This window comes from Haliotis rufescens, unplaced genomic scaffold (assembly GCF_023055435.1).
Source record: "Haliotis rufescens isolate VD_foot unplaced genomic scaffold, xgHalRufe1.0.p SCAF_8, whole genome shotgun sequence".
Taxonomy (NCBI): Eukaryota; Metazoa; Mollusca; class Gastropoda; order Lepetellida; family Haliotidae; genus Haliotis; species Haliotis rufescens.
In genome coordinates, this window is record NW_025964372.1 from 53,562,064 (window position 1) to 53,574,124 (window position 12,061).

Here is a 12,061-nt window from a genome sequence, read left to right on the forward strand (position 1 = left end):
TCTAGGGAGGCAGACGGTCAGTTTAGATAGATGATGTAGACTGAGAGTTTAGGCAGGTGATGTAGACGACCATTCTAGGGAGGCAGACAGACACCCTGGACTAAAGTAGTCGAGCAGTTTAGACAGGTGAGGAAGACAGATATGATAGACAGGTAAATTTTCTCGTGTCTACTAGCAAAGATGGACATAATCATGTTTATTTACATATATATTTAACCACTGTTCTGTGTGTTATTGAAGGATGCACCTACTTCCTCCCCTGGTGTTTCTGCTGTGGTCTCAGCAAACAATGGGTTTCCATGCGTCGTCGACGGCAGTGACCAATTCTCACATCGGCGACCTCTTAAAGTCTGCTGCAAGGGTCCCGGACAATAAATTTGATACCATCTCGGTTGACGTCAATGGCATTAAAAAGAGCGTCGACATTTTGAAGAAAGACACAAACAATAACAGTAGGTTCACAAGGTCATGGAGTATCTGTCATGTAATATATATCATTAAGTTTATATGATGGAGTAACTGCCATGGAGAATCTGTCATACATTATATATCATTAAGTATCTATGATGGAGTAACTGTCATGAAGTATCTGTCATACATTATATATCATAAAGTTTCTATGATGGAGTAACTGCCATGGAGTATCTGCCATACAATATATATCATTTAGTATCTATGATGAAGTAACTGTCATGCGGCATCTGCCATGTACTATATATCATTCAGTATCTATGATGGAGTAACTGTCATGAAGTATCTGTCATACATTATATATCATTAAGTATCTATGATGGAGTAACTGCCATGGAGTATCTGTCATACATTATATATCATTTAGTATCTATGATGGAGTAACTACCATGGAGTATCTGTCATACAATATATATCATTTAGTATCTATGATGGAGTAACTGCCATGGAGTATCTGTCATACAATATATATCATTTAGTATCTATGATGAAGTAACTGTCATGCGGCATCTGTCATGTACTATATATCATTCAGTATCTATGATGGAGTAACTGTCATGAAGTATCTGTCATACATTATATATCATTAAGTATCTATGATGGAGTAACTACCATGGAGTATCTGTCATACAATATATATCATTTAGTATCTATGATGGAGTAACTGCCATGGAGTATCTGTCATACAATATATATCATTAAGTATCTATGATGGAGTAACTGCCATGGAGTATCTGTCATACAATATATATCATTCAGTATCTATGATGGAGTAACAGTCATGGAGAATCTGTCATACAATATATATCATTAAGTATATATGATGGATTAACTGTCATGCTGTATCTGCCATACAATATATATCATTCAGTATATATCATGGAGTAACTGTCGTGTAATATATGTCATTCAGTATCTATCATGGAGTAACTATGATGTAAGTATAGATCATTCAGGATCTATAATGGAGTAACTGCCATGCGGGATCTGTCTAGCAGTAGCTATCATACATATATATCGTGCAATATCTGGTTTGAAATATGTGTCATGCAGTATTTATTGGGAAACATGTCTTGCAGTATATACTGTTAAATACATATTTGGTGATATCTACCATGCAGTATTTTACATGGAAATATGTGCGTTAGTAATTTGGTACTCTGTAATGAATGAAGTGATTTGTCGTCACTAGTTGCTCTGTAAGAAAGGATGTCTTGTCTCGTCCTACTCATGTCTATGTAACAAAGTGTGGTGGTGTGAGTTCTTGTAGGAAATGATGTCTTGTCTTGTCCTACTCATGTCTATGTAACAATGTGCGGTGTTGTGAGTTCTTGTAAGAAAGGATGTCTTGTCTCGTCCTACTCATGTCTATGTAACAATGTGCGGTGGTGGGAGTTCTTGTAAGAAAGGATGTCTTGTCTCGTCCTACTCATGTCTATGTAACAAAGTGTGGTGGTGTGAGTTCTTGTACGAAATGATGTCTTGTCTCGTCCTACTCATGTCTATGTAACAATGTGCGGTGGTGAGAGTTCTTGTAAGAAAGGATGTCTTGTCTCGTCCTACTCATGTCTATGTAACAATGTGCGGTGGTGGGAGTTCTTGTAAGAAAGGATGTCTTGTCTCGTCCTACTCATGTCTATGTAACAATGTGTGGTGGTGGGAGTTCTTGTAAGGGAGGATGTCTTGTCTCGTCCTACTCATGTCTATGTAACAATGTGTGGTGGTGGGAGTTCTTGTAAGAAAGGATGTCTTGTCTCGTCCTACTCATGTCTATGTAACAATGTGCGGTGGTGTGAGTTCTTGTAAGAAAGGATGTCTTGTCTCGTCCTACTCATGTCTTTGTAACAAAGTGTGGTGGTGAGAGTTCTTGTAAGAAAGGATGTCTTGTCTCGTCCTACTCATGTCTATGTAACAAAGTGTGGTGGTGAGAGTTCTTGTAAGAAAGGATGTCTTGTCTCGTCCTACTCATGTCTATGTAACAAAGTGCGGTGGTGTGAGTTCTTGTAAGAAAGGATGTCTTGTCTCGTCCTACTCATGTCTATGTAACAATGTGCGGTGGTGGGAGTTCTTGTAAGAAAGGATGTCTTGTCTCGTCCTACTCATGTCTATGTAACAATGTGCGGTGGTGTGAGTTCTTGTAGGAAAGGATGTCTTGTCTCGTCCTACTCATGTCTTTGTAACAAAGTGTTGTGGTGGGAGTTCTTGTAAGAAAGGATGTCTTGTCTCGTCCTACTCATGTCTATGTAACAATGTGCGGTGGTGTGAGTTCTTGTAAGAAAGGATGTCTTGTCTCGTCCTACTCATGTCTATGTAACAATGTGTGGTGGTGGGAGTTCTTGTAAGAAAGGATGTCTTGTCTCGTCCTACTCATGTCTATGTAACAATGTGCGGTGGTGTGAGTTCTTGTAGGAAAGGATGTCTTGTCTCGTCCTACTCATGTCTATGTAACAATGTGCGGTGGTGGGAGTTCTTGTAAGAAAGGATGTCTTGTCTCGTCCTACTCATGTCTATGTAACAATGTGCGGTGGTGTGAGTTCTTGTAAGAAAGGATGTCTTGTATCGTCCTACTCATGTCTATGTAACAATGTGTGGTGGTGAGAGTTCTTGTAAGAAAGGATGTCTTGTCTCGTCCTACTCATGTCTTTGTAACAATGTGCGGTGGTGTGAGTTCTTGTAGGAAAGGATGTCTTGTCTCGTCCTACTCATGTCTATGTAACAAAGTGTGGTGGTGTGAGTTCTTGTAAGAAAGGATGTCTTGTCTCGTCCTACTCATGTCTATGTAACAATGTGTGGTGGTGTGAGTTCTTGTACGAAATTATGTCTTGTCTCGTCCTACTCATGTCTATGTAACAAAGTGCGGTGGTGAGAGTTCTTGTAAGAAAGGATGTCTTGTCTCGTCCTACTCATGTCTATGTAACAAAGTGCGGTGGTGTGAGTTCTTGTAGGAAAGGATGTCTTGTCTCGTCCTACTCATGTCTTTGTAACAATGTGTGGTGGTGGGAGTTCTTGTAAGAAAGGATGTCTTGTCTCGTCCTACTCATGTCTATGTAACAATGTGCGGTGGTGTGAGTTCTTGTAGGAAAGGATGTCTTGTCTCGTCCTACTCATGTCTATGTAACAATGTGCGGTGGTGGGAGTTCTTGTAAGAAAGGATGTCTTGTCTCGTCCTACTCATGTCTTTGTAACAATGTGTGGTGGTGGGAGTTCTTGTAAGAAAGGATGTCTTGTCTCGTCCTACTCATGTCTTTGTAACAATGTGCGGTGGTGGGAGTTCTTGTAAGAAAGGATGTCTTGTCTCGTCCTACTCATGTCTTTGTAACAATGTGTGGTGGTGGGAGTTCTTGTAAGAAAGGATGTCTAGTCTCGTCCTACTCATGTCTTTGTAACAATGTGTGGTGGTGTGAGTTCTTGTAAGAAAGGATGTCTTGTCTCGTCCTACTCATGTCTATGTAACAATGTGCGGTTGTGTGAGTTCTTGCAAGAAAGGATGTGTTGTCTTTCTGGGCAGTGATTTCAAAATCGAAAATATATTTTACTGTTTCTTGGACAAAGTCTTTGAAGTGCATGTATATGTTGGAAGAACATGAATTCATGACACTATTTCGTGGATGCCAAACTATTTTATTCTTGCAAGGACGTTTCATCGGTTAATTCTTGACCCTTCAGGGGAATATTGAATAAGCTTATGGAGTTAATATATAATAGAGGATTGGCGGGAAACACCCTACTACGTGCGACTGCTGTCGTGGTCCACATAGAGACAGGGACATCGGTGCGTCTTATGATTCTGTTATCTAGATTTATTAATACTGACGATTCCATCGGAGAGACTCCAGATTAATAGCGTGTTGTCACTGTATCAGGTTGACAACTGAAGCTGACTGGACGTTCTAACCATATCCCTAACCCTTACACTGACAACTGAAGCTGACTTGACGTTCTAAGCCTAACCCTAACCCTAACACTGACAACTGAAGCTGACTGGACGTTCTAACCATATCCCTTACCCTAACACTGACAACTGAAGCTGACTTGACGTTCTAACCCTAACCCTAACCCTAACACTGACAACTGAAGCTGACTGGACGTTCAAACCATATCCCTTACCCTAACACTGACAACTGAAGCTGACTGGACGTTCTAACCCTAACCTTAACCTGAGACTGACAACTGAAGCTGACTGGACGTTCTAACCCTAACCCTAACCCTAATACTGACAACTGAAGCTGACTGGACGTTCTTACCCTTACCTTAACCCTAACCCTAATACTGACAACTGAAGCTCACTGGACGTTCAAACCATATCCCTTACCCTAATACTGACAACTGAAGCTGAATGGACGTTCTAACCCTAACCCTAAACCTAACGCTAACCCTAATAATGACAACTGAAGCTGACTGGACGTTCTAACCCTAACCCTAACCCTAACACTGACAACTGAAGCTGACTGGACGTTCAAGCCATATCCCTTACCCTAACACTGACAACTGAAGCTGACTGGACGTTCTAACCCTAACCTTAACCTGAGACTGACAACTGAAGCTGACTGGACGTTCTAACCCTAACCCTAACCTTAATACTGACAACTGAAGCTGACTGGACGTTCTTACCCTTACCTTAACCCTAACACTGACAACTGAAGCTGACTGGACGTTCTAACCCTAACCCTTACCCTAACACTGACAACTGAAGCTGACTTGACGTTCTAACCCTAACCCTAACCCTAACACTGACAACTGAAGCTGACTCGACGTTCAAACCATATCCCTTACCCTAACACTGACAACTGAAGCTGACTGGACGTTCTAACCCTAACCTTAACCTGAGACTGACAACTGAAGCTGACTGGACGTTCTAACCCTAACCCTAACCCTAATACTGACAACTGAAGCTGACTGGACGTTCTTACCCTTACCTTAACCCTAACCCTAATACTGACAACTGAAGCTCACTGGACGTTCAAACCATATCCCTTACCCTAATACTGACAACTGAAGCTGAATGGACGTTCTAACCCTAACCCTAAACCTAACGCTAACCCTAATACTGACAACTGAAGCTGACTGGACGTTCTAACCCTAACCCTAACCCTAACACTGACAACTGAAGCTGACTGGACGTTCAAACCATATCCCTTACCCTAACACTGACAACTGAAGCTGACTGGACGTTCTAACCCTAACCTTAACCTGAGACTGACAACTGAAGCTGACTGGACGTTCTAACCCTAACCCTAACCTTAATACTGACAACTGAAGCTGACTGGACGTTCTTACCCTTACCTTAACCCTAACACTGACAACTGAAGCTGACTGGACGTTCTAACCCTAACCCTTACCCTAACACTGACAACTGAAGCTGACTTGACGTTCTAACCCTAACCCTTACCCTAATACTGACAACTGAAGCTGACTTGACGTTCTTACCCTAACCCTAACCCTAACACTGACAACTGAAGCTGACTGGACGTTCTTACCCTTACCTGAACCCTAACCCTAATACTGACAACTGAAGCTCACTGGACGTTCAAACCATATCCCTTACCCTAATACTGACAACTGAAGCTGAATGGACGTTCTAACCCTAACCCTAAACCTAATGCTAACCCTAATACTGACAACTGAAGCTGACTGGACGTTCTAACCCTAACCCTAACCCTAACACTGACAACTGAAGCTGACTGGACGTTCAAACCATATCCCTTACCCTAACACTGACAACTGAAGCTGACTGGACGTTCTAACCCTAACCTTAACCTGAGACTGACAACTGAAGCTGACTGTACGTTCTAACCCTAACCCTAACCCTAATACTGACAACTGAAGCTGACTGGACGTTCTTACCCTTACCTTAACCCTAACACTGACAACTGAAGCTGACTGGACGTTCTAACCCTAACCCTAACCCTAACACTGACAACTGAAGCTGACTAGACGTTCTAACCCTAACCCTTACCCTAATACTGACAACTGAAGCTGACTTGACGTTCTAACCCTAACCCTAACCCTAACACTGACAACTGAAGCTCACTGGACGTTCAAACCATATCCCTTACCCTAATACTGACAACTGAAGCTGAATGGACGTTCTAACCCTAACCCTAAACCTAACGCTAACCCTAATACTGACAACTGAAGCTGACTGGACGTTCTAACCCTAACCCTAACCCTAACACTGACAACTGAAGCTGACTGGACGTTCAAGCCATATCCCTTACCCTAACACTGACAACTGAAGCTGACTGGACGTTCTAACCCTAACCTTAACCTGAGACTGACAACTGAAGCTGACTGGACGTTCTAACCCTAACCCTAACCTTAATACTGACAACTGAAGCTGACTGGACGTTCTTACCCTTACCTTAACCCTAACACTGACAACTGAAGCTGACTGGACGTTCTAACCCTAACCCTTACCCTAACACTGACAACTGAAGCTGACTTGACGTTCTAACCCTAACCCTTACCCTAATACTGACAACTGAAGCTGACTTGACGTTCTAACCCTAACCCTAACCCTAACACTGACAACTGAAGCTGACTGGACGTTCTTACCCTTACCTTAACCCTAACCCTAATACTGACAACTGAAGCTCACTGGACGTTCAAACCATATCCCTTACCCTAATACTGACAACTGAAGCTGAATGGACGTTCTAACCCTAACCCTAAACCTAATGCTAACCCTAATACTGACAACTGAAGCTGACTGGACGTTCTAACCCTAACCCTAACCCTAACACTGACAACTGAAGCTGACTGGACGTTCAAACCATATCCCTTACCCTAACACTGACAACTGAAGCTGACTGGACGTTCTAACCCTAACCTTAACCTGAGACTGACAACTGAAGCTGACTGGACGTTCTAACCCTAACCCTAACCCTAATACTGACAACTGAAGCTGACTGGACGTTCTTACCCTTACCTTAACCCTAACACTGACAACTGAAGCTGACTGGACGTTCTAACCCTAACCCTTACCCTAACACTGACAACTGAAGCTGACTAGACGTTCTAACCCTAACCCTTATCCTAATACTGACAACTGAAGCTGACTTGACGTTCTAACCCTAACCCTAACCCTAACACTGACAACTGAAGCTGACTGGACGTTCTTACCCTTACCTTAACCCTAACCCTAATACTGACAACTGAAGCTCACTGGACGTTCAAACCATATCCCTTACCCTAATACTGACAACTGAAGCTGAATGGACGTTCTAACCCTAACAGGGGCGGTCGGGTAGCCTAGTGGTTAAAGCGTTCGCTCGTCACGCAGAAGACCCAGGTTCGATTCCCGACATGGGTACAATGTGTGAAGCCCATTTCTGGTGTCCCCCGCCGTGATATTGCTGGAATATTGCTAAAAGCGGCGTAAAACCATACTCACTCACTCACTCTAACCCTAACCCTAAACCTAACACTGACAACTGAAGCTGACTTGACGTTCTAAGCCTAACCCTAACCCTAACACTGACAACTGAAGCTGACTGGACGTTCTTACCCTAACCCTAACCCTAACACTGACAACTGAAGCTGACTGGACGTTCTTACCCTTACCTTAACCCTAACACTGACAACTGAAGCTGACTGGACGTTCTAACCCTAACACTAACACTGACAACTGAAGCTGACTGGACGTTCTAACCATATCCCTTACCCTAACACTGACAACTGAAGCTGACTTGACGTTCTAACCCTAACCCTAACACTAACACTGACAACTGAAGCTGACTGGACGTTCTAACCATATCCCTTACCCTAACACTGACAACTGAAGCTGATTTGACGTTCTAACCCTAACCCTAACCCTAACACTGACAAATGTTTTACTTTCAGAGAATGCAATGGGTGATGTTAGGAAGATGATGAGCAAGGATTTGTCTGCCGTCGTTGACGGTGTCATGAAAACAAAGACTGGTATGAGAGACGTCAAGGAAGACGTCTCGAAAATTCAAAAAGAGATGCATTTGGGAATGAAGAACATGGCTGTTCTCGAGAATGAAGTCATGGATATAAAGAAAGAATTTACTACCGTCAATGAAGACATCGCTGAAATAAAGAAAGTATTGACGTCCATGCTGAGTGACGTCACTCAAATGCAGACAGGCATGAATGACGTCATGATACTGAAGCCAAAGATGACGACAATCACAGCAGACGTCGCAGCACTGACGGAAGACATAACGGCAGTTTTGAGAGACGTACATGTTCTGAAGGCACAGGACGAATCTCAAGGTGGAGATGGAGGCAGAGTGTAGGGTTTGGGGATGAAGTGAAATGAGATGGGGAGTGGAAGTGGGGAAGTGGGGAAGAAGTGGAAGCGAGATGGTGAAGGTGATGGAGATGTGGAAGGAAAGAATAGAAGTGGGGGAGATATGGAATTGAGAGGATGTGGGTGGGGAGATGTGGAATTGAGAGGATGTGGGTGGGGAGATGTGGAAGGTAGAGGATGGAGGTGGGGGAGATGTGGAAGGAGAGGATGGAGATAAAGATATGTGGAAGGAGTGGATGGAGATGGGTGGATGTGGAATGAGAGGATGTGGGTGGGGAGATCTGGAAGGAGAGGGGGTGGGTGGGGAGATGTTGAATGAGAGGATGGAGGTGGGGGAGATGTGGAAGGAGAGGATGTGGGTGGGGAGATGTGGAAGGTAGAGGATGGAGGTTGGGGAGATGTGGAAGGTAGAGGATGGAGGTGGGGGAGATGTTGAAGGAGAAGATGGAGGTGGGGGAGATGTGGAAGGAGAAGATGGAGGTGGGGGAGATGTAGAGGTAGGGGGTGGAGGTGGGGGAGATGTGGAAGGATAAGATGGAGATGGGGGAGATGTGTAAGGAGAGGATGGAGGTAGAGAGATGTTGAAGAAGAGGATGTGGGTGGAGAGATGTGGAAGGAGAGGATGGAGGTGGGGAGATGCTGAAGGAGAGGATGGAGGTGGTGAGATGTGGAAGGAGAGGATTGAGGTGGGGAGATGTAGAAGGAGAAGATGTTGCTTGGGGAGATGTGGAAGGTAGAGGATGGATGTGGAGAGATGTGGAAGGAGTGGATTGAGGTGGGGCTAGATGTGGAAGGAGAGGATGGAGGTGGGGGAGATGTGGAAGGAGAAGATGGAGGTGGGGGAGATGTTGAAGGAGTGGATGGAGCTTGGGAGTTGTGGAAGGAGTGGATGGAGGTGGGGAGATGTTGAAGGAGAGGATAGATGTGGGGAGATGTGGAAGGAGAGGATGGAGGTGGGGGAGATGTAGAAGGAGAAGATGTTGCTGGGGGAGATGTGGAAGGTAGAGGATGGATGTGGAGAGATGTGGAAGGAGTGGATGGAGGTGGGGCTAGATGTGGAAGGAGAGGATGGAGGTGATGATATGTGGAGGGGAAGGTGGAGGTGGGGAGATGTGGAAGGTAGAGGATGGAGGTGGGGGAGATGTGGAAGGAGAGGATGTGGGTGGGGAGATGTGGAAGGAGAGGATGGAGGTGGGGGAGATGTTGAAGGAGAAGATGGAGGTGGGGGAGATGTGGAAGGAAAAGATGGAGGTGGGGGAGATGTGGAAGGATGAGATGGAGATGGGGGAGATGTGGAAGGAGAAGATGGAGGTTGGGGAGATGTGGAAGGAGAATATGGAGGTGGGGGAGATGTGGAAGGAGAGGATGTGGGTGGGGAGATGTGGAAGGAGAGGATGGAGGTGGGGAGATGTAGAAGGAGAAGATGTTGCTTGGGGAGATGTGGAAGGTAGAGGATGGATGTCGAGAGATGTGGAAGGAGTGGATTGAGGTGGGGCTAGATGTGGAAGGAGAGGATGGAGGTGGGGGAGATGTGGAAGGAGAAGATGGAGTGGGGGAGATGTGGAAGGAGAGGGTGGAGGTGGGGGAGATGTGGAAGGAGAGGATGGAGGTGGGGAGTTGTGGAAGGAGTGGATGGAGGTGGGGAGATGTTGAAGGAGAGGATAGATGTGGGGAGATGTTAAAAGAGAGGATGGAGGTGGGGAGATGTGGAAGGAGAGGATGGAGGTGGGGGAGATGTAGAAGGAGAAGATGTTGCTGGGGGAGATGTGGAAGGTAGAGGATGGATGTGGAGAGATGTGGAAGGAGTGGATGGAGGTGGGGCTAGATGTGGAATGAGAGGATGGAGGTGGTGATATGTGGAAGGAGAAGATGGAGGTGGGGAGATGTGGAAGGTAGAGGATGGAGGTGGGGGAGATGTGGAAGGAGAGGATGTGGGTGGGGAGATGTGGAAGGAGAGGATGGAGGTGGGGAGATGTGGAAGGAGAGGATGGATGTAGGGAGATGTGGAAGGAGAGGATTGTGTTGGGGAGATGTGGAAGGTAGAGGATGGAGGTGGGGACATGTGGAAGGAGTGGATAGAGGTGGGGAGATGTTGAAGGAGTGGATGGAGGTGCGGAGATGTGGAAGGAGTGGATGGAGGTGCGGAGATGTGGAAGGAGTGGATGGAGGTGGGGAGATGTTAAAAGAGTGGATGGAGGTAGGGAGATGTTGAAGGAGTGGATGAAGGTGGGGGAGATGTTGAAGGAGTGGATGGAGGTGGGGGAGATGCGGAAGGGGTGGATGGAGGTGGGGGAGATGTGGAAGGAGAGGATGGAGGTGGGGGAGATGCGGAAGGAGAGGATGGAGGTGGGGGAGATGTGGAAGGAGAGGATGGAGGTGGGGAGATGTGGAAGGAGTGGATGGAGGTGGGGGAGATGTGGAAGGAGAGGATGGAGGTGGGGGAGATGCGGAAGGAGAGGATGGATGTGGGGGAGATGTGGAAGGAGAGGATGGAGGTGGGGGAGATGTGGAAGGAGAGGATGGAGGTGGGGAGATGTGGAAGGAGTGGATGGAGGTGGGGGAGATGTGGAAGGAGAGGATGGAGGTGGGGGAGATGTGGAAGGAGAGGATGGAGGTGGGGAGATGTGGAAGGAGTGGATGGAGGTGGGGGAGATGTGGAAGGAGTGGATGGAGGTGCGGAGATGTGGAAGGAGTGGATGGAGGTGGGGGAGATGTGGAAGGAGAGGATGGAGGTGCGGAGATGTGGAAGGAGAGGATGGAGGTGGGGAGATGTGGAAGGAGAGGATGGAGGTGGGGGAGATGTGGAAGGAGAGGATGGAGGTGGGGAGATGTGGAAGGAGTGGATGGAGGTGGGGGAGATGTGGAAGGAGTGGATGGAGGTGCGGAGATGTGGAAGGAGTGGATGGAGGTGGGGGAGATGTGGAAGGAGTGGATGGAGGTGCGGAGATGTGGAAGGAGAGGATGGAGGTGGGGAGATGTGGAAGGAGAGGATGGAGGTGGGGGAGATGTGGAAGGAGTGGATGGAGGTGCGGAGATGTGGAAGGAGTGGATGGAGGTGCGGAGATGTGGAAGGAGTGGATGGAGGTGGGGAGATGTTAAAAGAGTGGATGGAGGTAGGGAGATGTTGAAGGAGTGGATGAAGGTGGGGAGATGTGGAAGGAGAGGATGGAGGTGGGGAGATGTGGAAGGAGAGGATGGATGTGGGGAGATGTGGAAGGAGAGGATGGAGGTGGGGGAGAGGCGGAAGGAGAGGATGGAGGTGGGGAGATGTGGAAGGAGAGGATGGAGGTGGGGAGATGTGGAAGGAGAGGA

General features: G+C 46.4%; 1 protein-coding gene across 2 annotated transcripts in view; it reads left to right on the forward strand.

Annotated features, from left to right (window-relative positions):
• The first annotated feature begins 245 nt into the window (after nucleotides 1–245).
• The window catches only part of LOC124145565, a 36,580-nt gene continuing 24,764 nt past the window's right edge, over nucleotides 246–12,061 (forward strand). For both annotated transcript variants that reach the window (XM_048388821.1, XM_048388822.1), the window contains exons 1-2: nucleotides 246–452; nucleotides 8,314–8,712. In XM_048388821.1, coding sequence (XP_048244778.1) covers nucleotides 290–452; nucleotides 8,314–8,712 — 562 coding nt within the window. In that variant the 5' untranslated portion in view covers nucleotides 246–289. The remainder of the gene's footprint in view (nucleotides 453–8,313; nucleotides 8,713–12,061) is intronic.